This window comes from Chiloscyllium punctatum, chromosome 40 (genome assembly GCF_047496795.1).
Source record: "Chiloscyllium punctatum isolate Juve2018m chromosome 40, sChiPun1.3, whole genome shotgun sequence".
NCBI classification, from domain to species: domain Eukaryota; kingdom Metazoa; phylum Chordata; class Chondrichthyes; order Orectolobiformes; family Hemiscylliidae; genus Chiloscyllium; species Chiloscyllium punctatum.
This window is the reverse complement of record NC_092778.1, coordinates 16,316,643-16,341,158: the sequence shown is the minus strand read 5'-3', so window position 1 is coordinate 16,341,158 and position 24,516 is coordinate 16,316,643. Positions and strand designations below refer to the sequence as shown.

The 24,516-nt window shown below is 39.9% G+C and overlaps 1 protein-coding gene and 1 long non-coding RNA gene across 2 annotated transcripts in view; one reads left to right on the top strand and one right to left on the bottom strand.

Moving 5' to 3' along the window:
- Positions 1 to 14,198, top strand: part of LOC140464385 (uncharacterized) — a 29,153-nt gene extending 14,955 nt beyond the window's left edge. The window contains exon 3 of the long non-coding RNA XR_011954920.1: positions 13,057 to 14,198. This is a non-coding gene — a long non-coding RNA (uncharacterized lncRNA). The remainder of the gene's footprint in view (positions 1 to 13,056) is intronic.
- Positions 908 to 24,516, bottom strand: part of LOC140464383 (uncharacterized) — a 486,266-nt gene continuing 462,657 nt past the window's right edge. The window contains exons 309-318 of the mRNA XM_072559375.1: positions 20,268 to 20,452; positions 19,629 to 19,719; positions 17,150 to 17,267; positions 15,483 to 15,664; positions 10,212 to 10,358; positions 6,733 to 6,866; positions 3,453 to 3,586; positions 2,704 to 2,798; positions 1,905 to 2,091; positions 908 to 1,785 (exon numbers count right to left, since the gene is read on the bottom strand). Coding sequence (XP_072415476.1) covers positions 1,682 to 1,785; positions 1,905 to 2,091; positions 2,704 to 2,798; positions 3,453 to 3,586; positions 6,733 to 6,866; positions 10,212 to 10,358; positions 15,483 to 15,664; positions 17,150 to 17,267; positions 19,629 to 19,719; positions 20,268 to 20,452 — 1,377 coding nt within the window. The 3' untranslated portion in view covers positions 908 to 1,681. The remainder of the gene's footprint in view (positions 1,786 to 1,904; positions 2,092 to 2,703; positions 2,799 to 3,452; positions 3,587 to 6,732; positions 6,867 to 10,211; positions 10,359 to 15,482; positions 15,665 to 17,149; positions 17,268 to 19,628; positions 19,720 to 20,267; positions 20,453 to 24,516) is intronic.

Genomic DNA, 24,516 nt, shown 5'->3' with positions numbered 1-24,516 from the left:
TTGTCATTTTCTAAATCGTTCAAATGTGTTTCAGTTTCCAGTCTATGATACTTTATGTTGTGCTTTGAAATGATTTCCATCCTTTTTGTGGCAAGATTTTGTCTTTTGGGAGGAGGTTGTGTTGCAGTAGTGTTAGGAAAGGCATTCATTTCTATTAACAGTAAGCTTGGAGAGATTTAATTCCCGATCACATGCCTATCAGGTTGTCTCTCAGTAAATCCACTCTATTTCCATCAATTGAAGCAACAGAAGGACATACAGTATTTAAAAGTGTGTGTGGTGAAGAAGTGTCAACAACTGTTCTGTGTAAAAGAGCCTCCTAACATGGTATATATATATACCATATATATATATATAAATATATATATATATGAACAAACCCTGTAAGGTATTTCTTGAACACATTTCTCTTGAACACTAGGCACAAACTAATCAAAATATGGGGTACTTGAATTTTTGAAATGGTTTCAAGTTGCTTATATAATTCTTCTTGGCAATGTAACTGTTATATAGGCAACAACTAGGAATGGCATGGTGGCTCAGTGGTTAGCACCACTGCCGCACAATGCAAGTGTCTCTGGTTTGGTTCCAATCCTAGGTGCCTGTCTGTGTGCAGTTTGTATCTTCTCCCATCACTCAGTGTCTTGTGTGGAAGGTGCTCCAGTTTCCTCCCGCAGGTTAGGTGGATTGGTGATGGGAAATTGCCCATAGTGTCCAGGGATGTGCAGGTTAGGTGGGTTAGCCACTATAAATGTGTGATTACAGGGATAAATGGTGTCTGGGTTTGGATGGGATGCTCTTTGCATGGGTCAGTACAGGCTTGATGGGCCAAATGGCCTTCTTCCACACTGTAGGGATTCTGTGAAGTGCAATGTGTGGATAATTTAAAGAAAACACAAGACAGAGGTTTAAGTCAATAGTTCAATTTATTTTTTTCATTTTAGTTTAGGAAAGATAAAAGCAGTTTTTATATAGGGTTGTTCTGAATTATTTAATTACCATTTAATGAGATTTAACACAAATGTTTCCATTGCTCTTTTAACAAAACTAGTAGTCACACTCATCCAGAACAAAAATAGTTATTTCACCAGGCACATACAAATTGTTCAAATATCATTTACTGGGAAAAAAAATCAATATCTTAGTATCTTTCAGACTATATTAATACATTTTAAATATGAAATATGGCAAAGGAGTAAAAGAAGATATGGCGTTTGATCCAATGGAGTTACACTTCTCTGGTAGCTTCTTTCATCCACTGGAAGATAATCTATTTTGAACAATTAATTTATTCTTCAATAGTCTAAATGGTGTGCTATTCAAATAGATTTAACATTCTAATTTTTTTTCTATCAATTCTTCAGTTTCTCCTTCAAATTTATGTCCCTGAGCATGATTTTCATGTTTCATTTGAATTTGTAATCTGGCAATCGTTTTAATTATTACTAGGGTCCCACTTAACCAATACCTAATATGCAGAGCTGAACTTATATAGAATTTACTTTTTAAGTTAAAATTTTATGTATATAATTTAAGCCATACAGTAAATGTCTGTGAGTGGTATACTCAGACTGTGTTTACATATGCTGAATGCATTATTGATTCATACACAGAAATCATTGAATTCCTCACTGACATGGGTATTACAGATCCTGCTGATGACAATAATTCTCTTTCTCTACTATAACAACCTTTGTAGTACAATAATTATTATGCTGATAGATAAAGACTGGATTGTACATAGAAGACAGTTCTTGTTGATAGAAGATGATGATGAATCTATTTCTAAAATCAAAACAAAAAGAGTTTTAACTCAAATTATTAACGTTTTGAAAATCTCAAAATGCATTTCTGTTACCAGTAAATGTTATTAACAGAATTCACTTATAAACAACTCCACTTACCTTGGATACTTATTACATCTGGAGGTATTATGTCTGGGCTCCCTCCTGTCAGGCCAATTTTCAGGCTCCTCACCTCACTTACTGTATGTTGACTAATCCACATTTGGACTAATGTGGAATTTTCAGCATCCTTAACAGTTTGAAGGTTAACTCCAAGCAAATTTCTCAAGTCACCAGGGCTGAGTGTCTGAAACAAAAAGAATTGTGTGCCGCTTTAAGAAAAATAGTCACTTTTGTACCACACAACATACCTTATTGATGCTGCATAAAGTGCTGGAAAGTGACGAAATTGTGGGGAAGAACTGAAACTTAAAGAATAAAAATGATTTGCACTTTCATGAAGCTTTCATGAACTCAGAATGTCCCATCATGTTGCTCAGTCAATTAAGTACAGCCTTCAAATGTGAATGTTGTCAGTTTATTGAACCCTAGTTTATAACTTAATCCAATTTTCACATTTACTATAATATGAAATGACTAATAAATGACATGACCAAATTAATAACGCTCATGCTTTTTGAGGCCATAATCTTACTCAATGCCACTCCACCATGTTTCACACCATCCTGTCACTTTTCTAATGACTAGCTCTTGGTGTGGAATCTAGAAATGGTAGACATTTACTACTTAAACTGAGTAACAATTGTCTGAACTCTTGTCAAGAATGCTTATTAGCAGATTATTTGATTTTGAAAGGCACCACTGTACAAGGACAAGCTCCATTCTGTTCACCATCTCCTCCCAGCTCTCTCTCTATCTCTCACACATACACAAAAAAAAGTATTTTGTTTTTCCATACTTTTACTTGTTCAGGATTCAGTGTCAAGAATACACTAGGGTCCATGTTGATAATGTCGGCAGCAAGAGTCCGTAAATCAGCAGTTGTTGCAGCAGCTTTAGAAGATGAAAATTAACTTGTTAAATAAAAATGACACTGTACCTTCCGAGCACTGACATCTTAAAATATATACAACCTCCTGTGTGCAATAAGCTTCGGTAATACAATGATCATTATCAGTTCCTAGGTAACATTCTCTTCTCATACTGAGACAAATCTTATTTGTACTTGATCTGCCAGTTTTTTTTTACAAGTGTTAATAAGAGGTAGACCTAAAATACCAAAACAAGGCACACAAAATTGAAATGCAGCGATTTTTTGGGAGATAGTAACAGTTCAATCTCAGATTACTTTCATTCTTAGTGTCTATGTCAATAGTCTATCGGTTTAAATCGGCATTTTACAAACAGCCTGAAGTAGGTATTACTCCTTAATTTGTTACAATAACTGTACCTGTGTAACTAGATAAGAATTAGGTAGAAGAGGGTTTTTCTTAACAAAAGCAGCAGAATATTTCTTCTGTTTCAACGTCATATTCTGAGGAATTTCATACGTTCAATTTGTACTTCTACAAATTTTATTAGTCTTTTGCCAATCGTGAAAAAATAGTCTTTTATAAATCAGCCCTGAAAATTGTACAATTAAGTATAGAAAATAAATCCAGAATTCAAAACAATTTCTCTATTGCAATTTATTTCTGTATTACTTACCAAGGTATGTCTTCATCTGATTATAATAAATGACTGAATCATTAGTTTGTTTCTCAATTATGCTTTTTGCTTTGTTGTATATTAGCGTTTTCTTCGATTGAGAGCATGAGGAAATATTCAACGTGGATGCTTTGCTGCGGAAAAATTGTTAGAACAGTCTGAGTTATTTTACTTATGGAAAGCAAGCAATATTGCATTCAACTAGTGCATTTTTCAAAGGATAATTCAGTGTCGGAGACCTGGGTACCAGTCTGAGAATTACAAGTGGCCATGTGTTGCAGTTAATAGTATCTTAGCAGGTACCCAAGGCCTCAAAGCATTGGGAGGAGATGCTTAGATTTCCAACAATACTCAGGGAGATTACTTTTGGAATATTGTGTTCAATTCTGTTGTCCCTGCTATTGGAAAGATGTTGTGAAACTTGAAAGGGTGAAGGATGTTGCCAGGGTTGGAGGGTTTGAGCTCTGCAGTGAGGCTGAATAGGCTAGGGCTGTTTTCCTTGGAGTGTCGGAGGCTGAGGGGTGACCTTGCAGAAGATTATAAAATCATAAGGGGCATGGATAGGGTGAATAGTCAAGGTCTTTTCCCAAGGGTAGGGGAGTCTAAAATTAGAGGGCATAGGTTTAAGGTGAGAGGGGAAAGATTTGAAAAGGGCCTAAGGGACAACATTTTCATGCCAAGAGTGGTTCATGTATGAGTCATAGAATCATTGAGATGTACAGCATGAAAACAGACCCTTCAGTCCAACCTGTCCATGCAGACCAGATATCCCAACCCAATCTAGTCCCACCTGCCAGCACCCGACACATATCCCTCCAAACCCTTCCTATTCATATACCCATCCAAATGCTTCTTAAATGTTGCAATTGTACCAGCCTCAACCACATCCTCTGGCAGCTCATTCCATACATGTACCACCCTCTGCGTGAAAAAGTTGCCCCTTAGGTCTCTTTTGTATCTTTCAACTCTCACCCTAAACCTATGCCCTCTAGTTCTGGACTCCCCGATCCGGGAATGAGCTCCCAGTGGTGGTGGAGGCTGGTACAATTGCAACATTTAAAATGCATCTGGATAGGTATATGAATAGGAAGGATTTAAGGGGCGATGGGCTAAATGCTGGCAAATGGAACTATAATTTAGGATATCTGGTTGGCATGGACGGGTTGGACCGAAGGGTGTGTTTCCATGCTGTACAACTCTATGGCGCTCTGATTGTATTAGCTGGCCTAAGATTTTGGATCACCGAGAGAGGTATTTTGAAAACAAGGAGGTTTGTAGTGGATGTTCTTCAGGTCAGATTGAAGAATGTATTAAGAGTATCACATAGAACAAGGGAACACTTGGATTTATGGTTGTAGGACTTAAATGCTTGAGGAGGGAAAAAAGTTAAAAAGAAACAGTGATACTCAGAAATGAATGTACTGCAACTTAATTCCATGGCATATAAGATGCAGTGGAGCCGAGTGCAGCATTCATAGGTTTCCCTGGTGTTTCCTTTTGGATTGGCTGGGGGTTTGGTACATTAAGGGTTTTTGAAAGCACTACTGGAGTTAACATTCCTGTTGAGGAGGGATGGCCATTTAAATGAACTCCAAACTGCCATCATTCCCGTTCAAATGATCAACCTGCCCCAACTGTGCTTCTACATTATACATCTTTACCATCACTTTGCCCATCATCATCACGCCTGATTTTTATGTCCTTATTGTCAAGTACTTAAATCCATTTATTCAAGTTAAGGCACATCAAATTACTGGCTAGGAATGTGGAATTTTCTCATCAAGACTGCTAGGATAGTTTACAAATACAATAGCAAGCTTGCAGAATTATTTAATTATTTGTAAGTTTGCAAAAAAAACTCAAAATGTTGAAGCTTTTGTACCGAACAAAACATTAAACCTTAAAAAATGCTGAGGAGGGATTTGTTCTTAATTGAATCTCAAACAATAATCAATGAAATCAAATTTTCTCTAAACAGTCTGTTAACTGGATGAAAATATTTACAGCCAATTTAGTCTCATCCAAATAAGTTTCATATTCTACCCTTATTTTTAGATATTATTTTCATTCTCTCCAATTATTTGTTGTCTAGGGGAAAAAAAATAGGGCAATGTGGTTGCTGGTAAAACGAAAAACAGTTCACCACATTGACATTGAGTTAGAACAGTCAGATAGTACTGTACCAACAGTGGTGGGAGATTGTAATTACAGACAATTCTACAGAGAGAGTTTCATTAGAAATGGGGACATGCGAGATTAAAACAAATATTTGTGCAGTCATCACTTTTTACATATTAATTTCCATTGCATCTTCAATGGATTGCTAAATTTGTAAACAGAATTATGTTATTTACATGTGACAGCATTTGTTGTGCATCTTTCTGTGTTGTGTTGAAACAGGCCTTTAAGGGAATTAAAATCTAACTGAAGCAAGTAGACCTCAAGACCAATTCAAAATTATATTTTCTTGCTGAGAGCCTTTGGAGAATTGGAAAATGATTGCAAATTTCCAGGCCCTTGTTGAAGGGAATCAGTGCAAAAAAATGAGTTCCTGTGTGGGTTAGCACTGAGACATTTACGTGGTGTGATGATGCTGTGGCCTTAAGAGGTTATTTTGTCCTGCTGTTTTTTGAAGAGAGAGATTGAATAAGAGGTGCTGAATACTCTGTGGCAACATAAACAGGTTGTTTCATTTTTCATTTTTAAAATTGGAACAATAGAAGCAGTAGCCAGCTCTCTCAGACCAGGACTTCTCATTTTACATTTTTTAAACTTTAAGCAGTTGTTGTTGAAGTTTCAACAGAGCTGTTCCTGTTGTGGGCATGAAGATTTGGAAGCTGGTTTTTGATTACAGCTGAGTGTTCTCTTCCTAGGCTGCTAGATTGCAGGTGAGACAAAATAAGTTTTCTGAATTTGCCTTTTTGCCAAAGGGGGTCTTTATGGGATGTTACTATATTGGAACAGTTTATTAGTAATAGTTACTGTATGTATTATTCTATTCGGTTTTCTAATAGAGTTATGTTATCCCAAATTCCTCTTTTTTTGTTTGTATTTTAAATACAGTGTTTAAATAAATTGTGTTTTGCTTAATGTTGAGTAGTTTAAGCACTCACATTGCATCTGGAACAGGCACTTCACATTTGCCTTTAAAAATAAGAAAAAGCTAAGGCTAGGCTACCTGCTTAAGCTATTTTGAGGGTGTCTGGCCCCTAACAACGGCCACATAAACACAGAGTACAGGTAACTAATTCTCAGCATCCTGGATATAAGGAACACTTACCTGATTTCAGTGGCGTTGATTGCCTGGATTTGGCTTTCATCAAGAAGACACAGCACATTTCCACCAATCAAATTCAACACATTTGCATCTAACACTCCACCCGCTTCCAAGTACCTTGAAACAATTGCTTTTCTCTGTGTATTAGAGCGACAGAATGTTAAAAGCATGACTGTAGCCACGGCAAGTGATCTTCTATCGAAGTGAATTTCCCATGACAAAGATTTCAGTGTATTTTAATTTATTCTTTTTGGTTAGTATTTATCATTTTTCTTTCATTCTTCAGTACCAGAGAGTATTCAGTTATGACACTTTGTTAGTACAACGGTATCTGTTATTGCAGAATCAAGACTGCCTTCAGTGTGTTCTGTTTAATGTCTAACCTCAATCTGAAAGTTTAATTAGGAGAACACTTTCTTTTCACTTTGCAGCAAATCTGGATGGCCTGTTCAGTTGAGATTATCAATTTATAGGAACTGTGAGTTCAATATCTGCACTTGCTGAGTTGGGTGAGCTAAATATTTCACAAAGAATCTTTCGACTAGATTTGAGTTCTGATCTTAGGGATAATTGCCCAGGTATTCTGATGATGTTATGAAACCTTTTTTTAAAATTCACTCTCTAGATGTGGGCATCGTTGGCTGAGCCAGCACTTATTGTCCATCCATAAATGCTCAAGGAGGTGGTGTCTTCTTGAAATGCTACAGTCTGTAGGTAGATCCACATTGCCATTCGGAAATGGGTTTCAGGATATTGACCCAGCGACAGTGAAGGAACAGCGATATATTTCCCATGTGAGGATTTTAAATTAGATTAGATTCCCTACAGTGCAGAAACAGGCCCTTCAGCCCAACCAGTCCACACCAAACCTCTGAAGAGTAACCCACCCACACCCATTTCCATCTGACTAATGCACCTAACACTATGGGCAAGTCACCTGACCTGCACATCTTTGGACTGTGGCAGGAAACCCACATAGACACAGGGAGAATGTGCAACCTCCACACAGACAGTCGCCCAAGGCTGGAATTGAACCTGGGACCCTGGTGCTGTGAGACAGCAGTGCTAATCACTGAGCCACCTTGCCGCCCCCAGATGGTGAGTGGTTTGGAGAGGAACTTGCTGGCTGTGTATTTCCCTTGTATCTGCTGCCCTTGTCCTTCTGGATGGTAGTAGTTGTAGGTTCTGAAGGTGCTGTATGAGGAGCCTTGGTGAATTTCTGCAGTGCATCTTGTAGATGGTACATGCCACTGCTACACAGTCTTGGTGGTGGAGTGAGTGAATGTTCTGGGTATGGTGCCAATAAAGTGGGCAGCTTTCTCCTGGACAGTGTCAATATCTATGAGTGTTGTTGGTGCTGCACTGCTGCAGACAAGTGGGGAGTATTTCATCACACTCCTGACTTGTGCCTTGTAGATGGTGGACAGGTGTTACAGAGTCAGGCGGTGAGTTACTTGCTGCAATATTCCTAGGCACTAACCTGCTCTTGTAGCCACTGTATTGATATGACTAGTCCAGTTAAATTTCTGGTCAGTGGTAACATCCAGGGTGTTACACTGTCGGGATTCAGTGATGCCATCGAGTGAAGGACCAATAATTAGATTCTATCTTATTGGAGATGGTCATTGCTTGGTACAAATTCCTGAAGAAGGGCTGATGCCCGAAACGTCGATTCTCCTGCTCCTTGGATGCTGCCTGACCTGCTGCGCTTTTCCAGCAACACATTTTCAGCTCTGATCTCCAGCATCTGCAGTCCTCACTTTCTCCACAAATGTTATTTGCCACTTGTTAAAGTGAGGACTGCAGATGCTGGAGAACAGAGTCAAAATGTGTGGTGCTGGAAAAGGTCAGGCAGCATCCGAGGAGCATTAGAGTTGATGTTTTGAGCATAAGCTCTTCATTGGGAATGTAAATAGAATTATGTTATTGGTCCAAACCTGGATATTGTCCATATCTTGCTGTATGTAGCCCTGTACTGTTTAATATCTGAGCAATTGCAAATGGTGCTGAACATTGATGTCTGCACCATGAACATTCTCACTTCTGACCTTATGACAGAGGGAAAGTCACTAATGAAGCAGCTGAAGATGGTTGGGCGTAGGAGACTACCCTGAGGAACTCCCACAAAAATGTTCTGCAGCCCTGGAATTTAGCTTTTTTGTCCACGATTAAACCAAGGTTGTAATGAGGTCAGGAGTTGAGTGGCCTTGGCAGAACCCAAACAGGGCATCAGCGAGCAGGTTATTGCTGAGTAGGTGTTGCTTGATAGCACTGTTGATTGATGGTGAATTAATTGGCTGGATTGAATTTGTCCTGCTTTTTGTGTACAGGACATACCTAGACAATTTTTCACATTGTTGGGTAGATGCCAGTGTTGTAACTGCACTGGCACAGCTTAGGTAGGGGAGCAGCAAGTTCTGGAATAAAAGTCTTCAGTACTATGCTGAATGATATCAGAGTCCATTACCTTTGCAGTGTCCAATGCCTCTCCAACCATTTCTTGATTTCACGTGGAGTGAATCGAATTGGCTAAAGAGTGGCATCTGGGATGTTGGGGACCATTGGAGGAGACCGAGATGAATCATCCAGTCAGCACTCCTGGCTGAAGATTGCTGCAAATGCTTCAGCCTTATCTTTTTCACTGATGTGCTGGGCTCTTCTATTGTTGTGGGTCGGAGACAAGTGGGCAATAAGGGGGAACGGTAGGTGAAGGAGTTTGGGTGCCATCTCGGTGAGATACCAGAGATGTGGATGAGTGCTAATGTTTGGCTTGAGGAACTAACGAGTTGGGAAAGAGGGACAGTGGTTGGTGCCAGTTTGGAATGTGGGGAAGGAGGGTGTTGGATCCAGCTGGGTTGAGTTTAGTCGTTCAGTTTAATAGATATCTAGGAGTTGAAGCAGATTTCTCGAATTCACACCAAACCGTTAAGCTCGGCTGAATTGGAACTCTCCAACATCCCCAAAATTATGATACTTTCTTGGAGGGTTCCAGACTTTGGAACTTCCTGGACACTTCCGGCAAAGTCAGCTGCTACCTCCAGATGGTACTAATGTACAACACTTCTCCTACAACTATCTGGCCATTGGAATATCTGGGGCAATAAATTGAAAGCTCTATCTGCAAAGTCCACGTTTCCATTTTGGGAGCAGCCTTTTAAAAGGAGCAAAATTCCCCACAGGAGCCATTAGGCCGTTGGCAAACTATAAAACAGTTCTCCATTATGGGATGTCAATAAAAATGATAATTCATGTTTTCAACTGTAATCCTCTGTTAAATATTGAAAGAAAGCAAAGAAATGTCAGTCTAATATCAATCCAACTGACTCTATTGCAGATTTGTCTTCTGCCCTATATTTCCCCATATTCAGAAACAAATAAGATCCCAATCCAGACTGTCTGAGTTTAAAGCCAGACTCTCTTTCAACCAAGACAATCCCTCAACTTAATTATTTTTGTTAAAAATTTCTTTTGAGTTGCTATACCGTGATATCACTCTGGCTGTTTGGCAGTAGAGCAGAAACAGTTTCCACTTTGGTTATATTCCAAGTGCTGATCTCTGTAGAGTTGTACACCACAGCAATGAATCCCAGCAGCTGAATTTTCTCTTCTGGTAGTCCGGCTGGATAAATCTGTTTCAGAAATATTCAGGGTGAGAAAATGTAAACAGAAAATGGTTAGCTAGCTTCTAATGTTTTAGGTCTGTGATCATTTATCAAAATGATTAAGCCAGATAAAAATTAGAGACGAATTATAACATTGTTCACATTGTGCATGATTAAGAAAAAAAAAGGAACTAAACATTGATCATTTTCTATCGAGTCATAAAGCATGGAAACAGACCCTTCCATCCAACCAGTCCATGCTGACCATAATCCCAAACTAAACTGGGCCCACCTGCCTGCATTAGGCCCATTTCTCTCCAAACCTTTCCTTCCCATGTACTTATCCAAATGTATTTTAAAATTTGTAATTGTACCCATATCTACCACTTCCTCAGGAAGTTAATTCCACAGACGGTCCAAAAGCTTTTATATTTATTATAATTTGCACAAGGAGGCAATTGATTAGGATTTTCCAACAGATTTGGCTAATCTATTGATTTAAATTAGTTGGAAAATCCACTCATGCCCTGGAGAACCATTTATGTAAACTGCATTGCAGGTTGTTCAGGAGTCTGTTGCCCAGAGAAATTCTAGCTTTCTTGCAAGATTTCTGGGCAACTCGGGATTTGGAACAAAAATTGTAAGGATTGATGCAGGACATTCAGCCCATTGAACCTGTTCCTCCATTCCATGGGATTATCCACCTCATTGTCACTTTCCCACGTTATCCACATATCCCTTGATCTCACTAGTCTCTAGAAACATATTGATTTCAGTCTTGAATATGCTCATTGATTGAACTTCCATAACCCTGCAGGGTAGAAATAAAGTCTGGGCTTGACAGATCATATTTCACTTAGTTTTCAATGGTACTGGTCTTTCACTGAACCATAACATTTCAACCGCACATTTGGTTTCAACCACAAAAAATGCAAAAGAAACAAAAGTAAAATAAAATAAACCAAGCTCTTTCTAAATGTAACAGCTTCAAAGACTTCAAAACAAACACAGCAAAACAAAATCCAATCTACTCTCTAATGCCAACACTTTACAGTTAAACAAAATCCAGAGAAATTCATTCCCCATCAAATCAATAGGTTTGACTTAATTGCATCTTCACTTTTCTGGTCTCGTAATCTGTGGAACCTTTTACCTTGACCACTCTCACAACTGAAAGCTTAGATATTCTCAGTCTTTGAATAACCAATTTCTAACCAAACACTTCTGATCTGGATGTTTCACAGACAAAACTCCGTCACTAAGATAACCAATTTCCTTAACTGCTCTAAACTATTTCCTTTTTCTATGAGAGACTTACTTGCTTCTGATCCCAGCCAGGTCTTCCTCAAACTACCCAAAATCTCTAACTATCTTCCTCTTCCTGGCCTCTGCTAAACTAATGGCTTAGTATTTTCTCTCACTAGTTGTTAAACCCCAGAGTATCAATAACACATCAGGAGTTATATATTGGTTTAAAATCATGGAAAGATCTATCTGGTTAATTTTTAACTTTTTTTCACAAGAATAGACCAATACCTCTAGTTTAAAATTTAAACTAAAAAAACAATCACACACCTTTCAGCACTTAAGACATCTTTATGGCTGTACTCAAAGACCCTTATCAACATACCATTTTCCTTCCCTACTGATTGTTTTAAATGCACTTTAGCTTTTAGTGATTTATGAACAAGGACACATGATGTCCCTTTGGAAACTTACTCTCCAACACTTAGCAGTTAAGAAATATTCTGTCTCCCAGCTTTTTTTTCTCTCTAGATGTAGAACTCCCATTTCTCTTACATTGGAGCCAATCTGGGGTATTGCCTGATACTGGCACTAAAATACTCAAAGTATGACATTATTTCACAATAAACACAAACCCATTTTCTGTACTATTTTCTTTTGAAAAGGGAGAGGAAAGAAGTTGAAAGAATCGAACTATTTCCTATTCTCCCGTGAAGTCTACAAAGAGGATCCAATAGGTGCTTTTTGTCTTCTATACGAGGATGAATTTGACCTCTTATAATTGGATGAGGTACTCTATCTACATAGGTTTATATCTTCACTGTGTGCGCTTGAATAAAGGTATCATACTGTGGATGCTGGAAATCTGAAACAAAATGAATACTGGAGAAACAGAGCAGGGCAGAGTTCTGAAAAACAGTCATACAGGACACTAAACATTAACATAAAATGGGCGGCACGGTGGCACAGTGGTTAGCACTGCTCCCTCACACCACCAGAGACCCGGGTTCAATTCCCGCCTCAGGCAACTGTCTGTGTGGAGTTTGCACATTCTCCCTGTGTCTGCGTGGGTTTCCTCCCATAGTCCAAAAATGTGCAGGTTAGGTGAATTGGCCATGCTAAATTGCCCATAGTGTTAGGTATAGGGGAATGGGTCTGGGTGGGTTGCTCTTCGGAGGGTCGGTGTGGACTTGTTGGGCCAAAGGGCCTGTTTCCACACTGTAGGGAATCCAATCTAATAAAACTCTGCTTCTCTCTCCACAGACGCTGCGAGACCTCCTAAGTTTCTCCAGCATTCTCTGTCTTTGTTCATTCATGTCCTTGACTGCCATTCCTGGTTAATGACCTAATAGATTTATCTATCATTATTGACTCTAGTGCTGTAAGTAAGTGTGTGCTGAAAAGTGTAGATGCACATCTGTATTTCCGTGTCTCTCCTCCACTGATCTAACATCTAAAATAATATCTTGTGTCTCAACAGAATTCCGATATCGTTGCCATGGATTATTAACATTTCGAGACTTGGCTCAAATCTCTAGGAGTGTGTCCCTCTCAGGAAGCATATCTCAGAAACCAGAATTCCTATACCTCCCAAATGCAAATGAATTTTACCAGCAACCAAAAGTGCTGAAACGAATGGACACTTTTCAGACTATTATTGCCAGCAAGGAGAGGAAAGAAGTAACTGGTCATCAGGAAGTACCGCCTGCCAGGAATGTAGATTGTAACATCACAAGCCTAGAACCAGTGCTTTCTTGGAACATGCTTCTTATGGGCACTACTCCCAATTAGCAATGCTGAATCAAATCATCAGCCTGGACGTTCAGTGAAATAACCCCAAACAGGCTGGTATCTCATCACCAAGTCACCCGGTATTGACACACAGATGGTCCTTGACTTTAGTATTGCCTCTTCAGGGTCAGCTATCAGATTGTCAGCATCTCCTCGTTTTATCTGTCACAGGGCTCCCTACATGGACCAGGTTAACAGCCTCAGTCAGGGAACTCGTATTCAATAAAGTCCACCTGGCTGAACACATTACAATCACTACATCCAGTCATCATGATTTTAAGCTGCTAAGTTATAAAATGATAATTCCAACTCTGGAATAATTTTAAAAAAGAACTGACTGGGAAGGAATTTGGTTGCTTATTTTCATAGTAAACCAATTCTCTTTGCATTATTCCAGTTAATACAGAGGAACCTTGATTATCCAAATATCAGTTATCCGAATTTCGGATTATCCAAAGGAGATCTCAAGGTCCCGATAGAAACATTACGTCAAAGAAGTGCTTCCAACACTGATTGCGTCTTTTGTTTACAATGATTAAAAACAAACTCATCTTACTGAAGTGCTGCAGAGAACAGTCCTGGACATCGATGGGCGCCCAGGCACCATCTCAAATGACTGACTACCCCCCCTCTCTCTCCCCCCCTCCACAATTTCCCTGGAGTTCCACACAGGGATTTACCCTAAACCCCCCAACCCAGATAATCTTTCCAATATTGTCCTGTCAAAATGCTGCAGGGAAAAGTTGTGTGTGTGTGTGTTTGTGTGTGTGCGTTCTATTTTGAGACTCACCACCCCATAGGCAGTATCAGACTTACTGTTGGATCTGGGAGCGGGAGCAGGGGGCTCACAGGGGCGGGGCTTGCACGTGATGTGTTGCTGCCTTGTCTCCTCAACGGGAAGCAGACTTAGCAAGTGCTCGCTGTGTCAATCCCATTGAGCTGATCGGGGTGGGTGGCAGACTACAGCAATGCTGCAGGTCCATTGTACACAAATGTGTGTCTGCTCAGAAACACACCCTGAGACAGAGAGAGGGAGCAAGGCAGATAGAGTGAGGAAGAAAGGAAACTTCTGAAAACTCCGAGCCCCAGAGGACAGGCACTGAATCAATTAACCAAATAATCAATTATCCGAACGAAACAGTACCCGTCCATCTTGTTCAGATAATCAAGATTCCTCTCTATTGAAAAGCCAGGAAGAAAGGGTGTCAGCCTGGAGCTCTTTCTCCACAAATGACTGTGGACCCCAGGCTAACACAAATAGTCAAGACAGCTATCAGTCATTTACTTCACGCCAGTGTATCAAAAAATGTGGAACAAGCATGGCAAATTGGAGTTAAGGTGCAGATCAAATGTAATCAAATTGAATGGGGGCTGAGTGGCCTTCTCTTATTCCCACACTGATTCAAAACAAACAACTTCATTCTATCAGTTTGGCTGCTGTAAGAAAAGGCTATCAAGTCCACAAGGGTTTCCATCAGAACCGGCTGCTTTACTATTTAAAGATATTGACAAAGGTAAATTCCTGAGATACAATGGCAGAACAGGCAAAAAAGAATTCACATTCTACAATAAAATAGACAAGCATAATCATTAAGAAAACATTAAAGTATTTACTGTTTAAATGTAAACCTTATGATTTGTGGGGAATTCTCTTTGAAATGATATCTCCTACACCAAATGTTCACTTCACCTGTACAAAGGCACATATCTCGTTAGTTTTTTTTGTTAAACTTGCAACAATTAGAGTCATAATCAGAGATGTACAGCACTGAAACAGACCCTCCAGTCCAACTTGTCCATGCCAACCAGATATCCTAAACTAATCTCGTCCTATTTGCCAGCACTTGGCCCATATGCCTCAAAGCGTTCCTATTCAAATACCCATCCACATGCCTTTTAAATGTTATAATTATACCAGCCTCCACCAGTTCCTATTCCATACACACACCACCCTCTGCGTGAAAAAGTTGCACCTGTGGTTTCCCCTCCACTCTTAAATCTTTCCCCTCTCACCCTGAATCTATGCCAAATAGTTCTGGACTTGTTCACCTCAGTGAAAAGACCTTGTCTATTTACCCTATCCATGCCAATTATTTTCACATCATGTATCTTTACCTCACTCAGTTTGGTTTTGAGAACTTCTAGCTGTTCTTTTGAAAATGCAAGAGTTCCCAGCTGAGACAGTCGATCCTTTAGGATATTATTGTCCAGGCAGGCATTCAAATCATTTGGACTATATTGTGCAGGTAGCATTACATCAAAAGTCATTGCTGCTATTATTTGTTCACTTGTACATCCTGTGAATACAATCATTAAGAAAAGAGTGATTAGTGTAAAAATCAAAACATTTACATTTATCCTGCTGGATTGCATGTTATGCTGTGGTGAGGCTTTCCAGAATTGTTCCCAAGTGAAAACTGTGAGCATCAGTAAGTTCTCCAGCACCAAAGGTCATCTAACATTTTACGGCTGGACAACACACCAGATGGTACATTGACCCACTGAGCCATTAGAAGCGCTCTAACCTTTGATTGCCTCACCTATGGGAATGTTGAATGTGTCATTGAACGTGGACATTTTGCTCTGTCTGGGCACACCACATGGAGGAAAACTGGATAGGGATGCATTGTATGTCAGGAGTGGAAAGCAACTTAACTTCCTCAAGGTGCTGTTGGAGTCATACAGCGCACCCAGGACCAATAGCAGGAAAACCTACTGAGTAACAGAACTCCAAGCTCCTATAGATCAGGGCTACACAAGTGAGATTCTAATTTCCTCGATTTATTTTTGGAGACCACCAATAAGCCATCTCTTTGCTATGTCATCTGTAACTTTAACACGGCTAAGGGAAGGAATTAAGAACAAAATTTAAAATCGTGCAAAGCAGCAACAACATTGTGGATGGAGAAATGCCGATAAAGAATCAAGTCAGAAGCCACGTGTCACCAGGTTATAGTCCCATCAGGTTTACTTGCAATCACAAGCTGCGAAAGAGGGGCACTCAGAAAGCTTGTGATTTCAAATAAACCTGTTGGACTATAACCCGGTGTCATGTGGCTTCTGACTTTGTCCACCCCAGTCCAACACTGGCATCTCCACATCATGGATAGAGGACCAGTAAAGGAAGATATGAAACATTGGGAATATATTCTGGGTCACATACTGCCTTCAATGAATGGCAAATGGCAAATTAGGGGAGAGAGGTTGAAATGCTCCTGGGACAGACTTGAACTAAGAGCTATTAAAGCACTGAATTCTTCCTGGCAAATGCCGATTGAGGTGAATGCCAAACACTCTTTAACAGCAAATAGGACAAATACTTGTAAAAGGAGAAATATGAAATGATCGCAAAGTTGCAGAAGTAGAGAAATCACTGGCATAATCATCTGTGTCAACTTAGCCTTCTCTGGCAGCAATTTTTACAATTTCATGAAGATTCTCTCTCTTATTGAGATCGTGTCCATGCTTATTTAGAAATGTTGCTGAGCTGAGTTTATGATGACGTGCCCTGTCAGTCAGTAGAGTGTTAAACACTGAGCCCTTTGTGCGGCTGCCCTGTTTAGTTCTTGTTAAGCATGCCATGTCAAGTCTTAAGTGCAGATCAGCCAGTGCAGAATTGCAAAACCTTTGCAAAGAATCTGAATCCAAGGAGAAAGGGAGAGAGCTACAATAATTAAATAATCATGACACAATTACAGGTAATGTGATTAGAATGCCAATGAATTAAATCTGCAAGAACATTTCCAACCAGAATTGGCAGCATTACACATGTGATCACACACCAGTTTCCCTTCTTGATCTCGTTTGCAGGAACAGTCTCGAGAGAAGGGCTTGCTTTTGTTGGAGTTGATATCTAGACTGTCTCCTCACATACTGTCGCAAGCCTTTTAAAATGACAGTCTGTGGAGAGAAAAGCACCATTAACCAAGTTTCCATTTTTAGAAAGATAGCACGTAAAATACAAGACTTAGTAAACTTGGTAAAGTTTACACTTATCAGAGGAGCTGTTGTGTCCTGGAGTACCCTTCATGTATATCCATTAAAAAAAACTGCCTTGTTTTCTTAATAAATTACTTTCTCAATAAATTAAATGTTTTCTTGGCTTCATTCTGGGTACACCCAACACCAAAATGGTCCCGACTGCCATTGTTGCTAATATCTGCAATTAGATGTTTCCTAGCCAGTGGTAAAGAACAGACCACATATCAGCTCTGATGAAGAGTCGAAACGTGAGCTTGCTTTCTCTCCATGGATGCTACCTGACCCGCTGTGATCTCCAGCACTTTTTGCTTTCAACACTGTATACAATGTTAATGAGGCCTCAGCTGGAGTACCATGTGCGGCTCTCGTCACCACACTATAGTAAGGCTGTGATTGCTCTCAACAGGAGTCTCACCAGGATGTTGCCTGGGCTGGAGTAGTTCTGCTAAGAGGGACGAGGTACATTGGGGCTGCTTTCCTTAGAGCGGAGAAGGCTGATGAGGAATCCGATTGAGACATACAAAATTCAGAGGAACACGACAGGATGCATAGGGGGAACTGTTTCCACTTAGTGGAGGTGTCAATAACTACGGGACTCAGTTTTAAGGTGAGTAGAAAGGTTAGAGGGGATTTGGTGAAACAAAAGTTCACCCAGTGTTGTGGCTACCTGGAGCTCACTGCCTAAAAGGTGGGTAGAGGCAGGAACTCTCCAGATATCTAAGAACTATTTTGATGAACTGTTGAAATGCCACAGCATACAAAGTGACAGGCCAAGTGCTGGAAAATGGGATCACAATAGTTGGATGTTTGATGACCAGTGTAGACAAAGCTGGCTTCTTTCTGTGCTGTAAAAATGTTGACTCTGAGAGCTAACTATGCTGACGTAGTAATATTTGGGACAGTAAAATAAGAAAATGAAAATATAAAGAGAGTTCTGGAAACTTAACTTTGGCATGCGTTCACTAATGAGCTTAAAATCTGATAATTAAAATAAATGGGAAAGATGCTAAATTGGAATCTCCGCTACTGATCTTAATGGAGGGACACCACGTTGGCTAACAGAGCATAGACACCAATGGATAATCAGTTTCAATCTGGTCATGGTGCAACAATACCATGGACAGAGACATGAACAGAGGGACAGGAAAACAAACAAGCAGACAACAGCAGGCTGTGCAATGAAGTCTAATCATCAAATCATCAAATCATCAGGAAAGCAAATAATTGGAGAGTATTTAATGGAAATTCCAGCTTACAAACATACTGCAAATCAGCTAATTATAATACTACAGGCTAGATACTCACTTAGGAGAAAATGAGGACTGCAAGTGCTGGAAATCAGAGTCAAAAAGTGTGGCACTGGAGAAGCACAGGGGATCAAACAGCATCAGGAGAATCGATATTTCAGGCATAAGCCCTTTATCAAGAATGTTTGGTGGGGCGGGGCGGGGGGGGGGGGGGAAGCTGAGATAAATAGGAGGGGTGGGGGCAAGGTAGCTGGGAAGGCAATAGGTCGATGCAGGTGGGGGTTGATAGTGATAGGTTGCAGGGGAGGGTGGAGCGGATAGGTGGGAAGGGAGATTGACAGGTGGCACAGGTCATGAGGGTGGTGCTGAGTGGAGGGTTGGATCTGGGATAAAGTGGGGGGAGGGGAGATAAAGAAACTGGTGAAATCTACATTGATTCCGTGTGGTTAGAGGGTCCCAAGGAGGAGGATGAGGTGTTCTTCCTCCAGTTATCAGGTAGCTTGGATTTGGCAGTCGAGGACTTACATGTCCTTAGCGGAGTGGGAGGGGGAGTTGAAATTGAGTTATTTGGACTGTGGGGTTATTTGGTGTGTATGTCCCAGAGATGTTCCCAGAAACGTACCACGAGTTGGCGTCCTGTCTCCCCAACATTGAAGAGACCACATCTAGACCAATAGACACAATAGATGAGGTGTTTGGATGGGCAAGAAAATCTCCAACCGATCACTATCACACTCCACCTGTTTCTACTTATCGCCTTCCCAGCTACCTTCCCCTCACCAACCATGCCCCCACTCATATTTATCTGCCAGCCTCTTTCTTCCCTCCCCACATTCCTGATGAAGGGCTCATGCCCAAAACATCAATGCTCCTGCTCATCGGATGCTGTCTGACCTGCTGTGGTTTTCCAGCATCACACATTTCGACTTAGATACTTATAAAGATTTTTATTGCATTTATTGTGGGTAGACCATCAGAGATTTTAAGTCAAGTTAACATAATTTCAAAGCTTTTTTTAAAAATAGTTTTATACCTTTCTGACTTTGTTCCATGTACTTCCGTGTATAGCGAAGACGAGTGACCCTAAATTTTCCAGAGTGGACTCAGTCCAATTGGAGGGATCACTGAAGGCACATGAAAAAACAGCACTAAATTATTACAAAATCAAAATGCAGAGCTCGAGATGTATTCTAATATGTGAAGGTATTTTATTCAAATAAAATTACATGTTAAACATCACAGAACAATACATAGGTCAAAGTTGCTTTTTACTTTAAAAATGCAGACACCATAAAACAAAACTGTACTAAACTCAGGTTTAGTTACAAATTCATTCTTGTAATGTAATAAAAAAGTCCAATATTGCATGTTCTAAAAAGTCACATAACCCTCATAATACAATGCCAACTATATAACAGATTTAACTTGAATAAAGCTTTTTATATAATCAATCTCTTGTAGTGCATTAATCCTGAACAAAAATAAATACTAAAATCTCCCTCATTTGTTTTATCTAAGTGTTATTGGACTATGTTCAGTGCAAACCATTTTTCAAAATCTCAGCATACTTTAACAATACACAATAAACATGAAGCTAGAGAAGAACAAGTATACACTGTGCCTATGTTCGTAACACTGCCCTCTGAAAGGAAAGGAAACGGTTAAAGCTTACCCAAATGTGCTATTTTGGTTCAGCAGGAAGTCAATAGCATCGCGCTGAGCGGGTGTATACTCGACACAATTTTTCAAAGTCTCTAATATAGAAATGTCAGCTGTTTTGATGTCTCCCTCATAGTCACAGGTCAAATTGTTCAAGATTGTCACATTATCTTTTGACAGATTTTCATTGGAAAATTTCTGAAAGGAGGAATACATATAAAAATGGTAAGGAAGCAGGCTGTATTTTGTTTTCCATTATTGTTCCCTTTCTTCGTTCAGTCAGTCTTAGATATTCTTGGGCTATTTATAATTTCTTTGGCAGCAAGGAAAGGTTTTACAGCTAAATATGCTGGGAGTTTAACTAGCTAGCTAGCTGGCTGGGAATGGGTGGGACGTTTGACAAAAGGTTGGAAAGATGCAAGGAATTCTGTAAATCAGGATTCTGCCACAGACTTCGGAGATCTAAGTCCAAAGAAAGGTGACGTTAACACTTAGTTCGCTACCTGAACCCCAGCATGATTGTCAGGCTTGAGATTCCAAACACACAGTGAACAAAGGGTCCGTGGAGGAAATAGAAAATGCTGCACAAACTCAGCAGGTCTGGCAGCATCGGTGGACAGAGAAACTGAGGTGACATTTCAAATCTGACAGTTCTGAAGATGACACGTACTGGATTCACAATGCTAACACTAAGTTGGAGATGGTGGTGTAGTGATACGACCACTGGACCAATGACGAATGCTCAAATTCAAATAGTGACAGCAAAGGGAATTTAAAGTCAGTTAATCAGTCTGGAACCAAAAACTACTCCCAGCAAGGATGACTGTGAATCTATTTTTGTTTGTCATGTGAAGCTGTCGTGTTCATGAATATCCTTCAGGAAAGGAAGGAAATCTGCCATTCTTGCTTGGTCCAACTTATGTGCAATTCCAGACCCATAAAAACCCATAAATTCCGAACTGCTCTCTGAAGGGGCCTAGTAAGCTACTCAGTTCAAAGGCAATGAGAGTGGACACCCCATGATCAAATTATTTAGCTATACAGATCCTGGAGAGACTACATAAAGAGTATACTATTAGTATCCTTATTTGTGTTGAAAAGTGTGGTGCTGGAAAAGCGCAGCAGGCCAGGCAGCATCCAAGGAGCAGGACAATCCTGCTCCTCGGATGATGCCTGGCCTGCTGCGCTTTTCCAGCACTACACTTTTCAACTCTGGTCTCCAGCATCTGCAGTCCTCACTTTCTCCTAGTACCCTTATTTGTGTAAAGATTTAACTGTATTGGAAGCTGTTCAAAGATTTACTCATCTAACATCTGAAATGGCAGGCTGTCTTATGAGGATGCGTTGGACAGGTTAGGATTGTATCCACTGAAGTTTAGAAGACTAAGAGGCAACTTAATTGTAATATAGAAGAGGGATTCTAGAACAAGAATTTTTTAAGAATTAGCAGTCACCCACTGAAGATAGAGATGAGGAAATATCCTTATTAGAGTAAGTCATAAGTCTTTGTAATGCTCTTCCTTGGTGGTATAAGGTTATTCTTGGACTATTTTTAGGCAGTAATAGGTAGATTCTTAACAAGCAAGGATGTAAAAGGTTACAGGAGGTTGGTAGAAATAAGAAGTAATCAGATCAATAGCAGAGACGGCTCAAGGGGCAAAGCAGCCTCCTCCTGATCTAAGATATGCTATCTCATAGACATTCACATTGTGTTTCACTTCCCTATTATCCTTGCAAGTTTATTAATGTCATCCTGTACTTTGTGCATTCTTCCTTTGAATTGACAACACTTGCAAATTTAGTCTCATCTACAAATTCTGCAGATTTCAAACTCACTGCAAAGGACAACTGTAAATGATGAAGGGCAGTGGCCCCATCACCAATCTACTGTTTGTCAGTCTTGAATAAGCTATTGTCAATTTTGTCAACTTGTTCCTGAATTTCTGGAAATGCTACTCTCACTAGTCTGTCAGTTCCACAGTAAAACAGCCAGTAAGGGTGGATGAAGGGATTTAAATACTAACTTCCCTGAGCTTTGAAAATATCTGATGCGCTTTTTGGTTTGGCAGGTATGCCTGAGATGGAATAATGCGCTAAGGCATTTCTTAGGGTTTTTTTCCAATCTGTTACCATAGCTTCAGCACAACCTTCTTGTTTTTAATTTGTTCTTAGGATGGGTGCACTGCTGGCTAGGCCCACCATTTTAATATGCACACTTGGGAGATTGGTGGTGAGTTGCCTTCTTGACCTGCTGCTATCCTTGGAGACATAGGTACATTCACAGTACTAATAGGGAGGGAGTTCCAGGTTTTTGACCCAGTTGCATTGAGGGAACTGTAATATACTTCAAGGTCATGATCATGTGTGACTCAAAGGAGAATTTCCAGGGAGCGGGATCCCTTAGCATCTTTTGCCAGTGTCCTGTGAGGTAGAAGTCATGGGTTTGGTAGGAACTTGGACAAGCTGCCACTAGGAATCTTGTAGATCAGACTATTTTGTGCTGGTGGTTAAGGGAATTAATGTTGAAGTTGGTGGATAGGCTGCCAATTAAGTGGCTGCACTCCCCTGGATGTTGACATTTGGATGTGAATATAAGAGGCATGGTTTTGGGGCCATAGGAAGAACAGAATAGCTGTGGTCAGAAGGAGCACAAAACACCCACCCATTGGCATAAAAATGGCTGCAACAACAGAATTAGCTGAGGTAATAAGTTAAGCTTAAAGGCAGCTTTGAGAAGGAGAGACCCCAAGGTGACAGGGTCTATTTTGAACAAAGAATCATACAAATTAATATACAGGGTGTTCTGCACAAACAACAGCTGCAAATGTCTTTAGGAGACAGTTTTATAAAAGCTGATTGGGAATAGACAGCCTAACGTTTGTGGCAAGCATTAAAAAGAAAAGTATGATTCCACAATAACAGTGACAAATGATAAGTTTAAAGAATGACAAGATTATGTCTTGTAAAATTCTAGTTTAGACAAGTTCATTGAACTGTGAGAATTGATTGAGTTAAGTCTTATTAATGGATAGTTGTTGTCTTTTTAGAAAAAGAAGTTAATGTAGAATATTCAGAGTAAGTAAATTTCATCTTAGCATGTGACTGGAATCAATTATAGTGCAGCTGCAAGGTAGATGGACAGTGTTTAGTCATCCACAAAAGTCAGGTATGAAAGTAACTGCTCACAACTCGTTGGCTAAAGAATGCTAACAATAGGTGTAACCAGAAAGCCTTACATATAACTAACTTTATATTAAAACTAATATTATAAATCTTGTAGTTGTTAGTAACAGCTAATCTCCTTGTGTATCTCCTGTGATTAGGACAATCAGAAACAGAAGATGAATAACAGAATTTGATAGGGATAGCAATGAATACAATGCATAACAGAATTTGAGCAGTCCTTAGAGACAAGCAAGTCTGGGAAATGTCTGAAAAAGAGTATAATGAATGGGAAACATCGTAAGAACCAAGGCCTGATAATATATTGGGTATACCATTATGGGGAACCCCAGGCTGTCTGTAGAGGTGTCCATCATTGGTCAGCAGTTTCATATGATTGGACATAGGGATTAAGGGGGAAGGAACAACGCAATGTTGCTTGTAATTATTACAATTACTAACACCAGTAACGAATAAAAATGTTGTATCCCATTGGGGAAATTACAGCGTCATTGATTTGTCTTCCAATCTGAGTTGTGTTTAAAAGGGTGACTGGGGTCCACATGAAAACCAGATTTGGAGTAGTCTTTGACCTCTCCCTCTTCTGAATGAAGAATTCAAGACTGCTCTTTGACATCTCTCCCCAACATACAGTTAATAAATTTGCAAGTGACACCAAAATTGGAGGTGTAGTGGACAGCGAAGAAGGTTACCTCAGAGTACAAGGGGATCTTAAACAGATTGGCAAATGGGCCAAGGAGTGGCAGATGAAGTTTGATTTAGATAAATGTGAGATGCTGCATTTTGGTAAGGCAAATCAGGGCAGGATTTAAACACTTAATGGCAAGGTCCTGGGCAGTGTTGCCAAACAAAGAGATCTTCGCTACGCTTGCCATTATTGGTCAGTGCATTGAGTATAGGAACTGGGTAGTCATGTTGCGGCTGTACAGGAAATTGGGTCGGCCACTTCCACAATACTGTGTTCAGTTCAGGTCTCCCTGCTATAGGAAAGATGTTGTGAAATGTTTGAAAGGGTTCAGAAAAGGTTTACAAGCACGTTTCTGGGGTTGGAAAATTTGATTTACAGGGAGACACAGAAT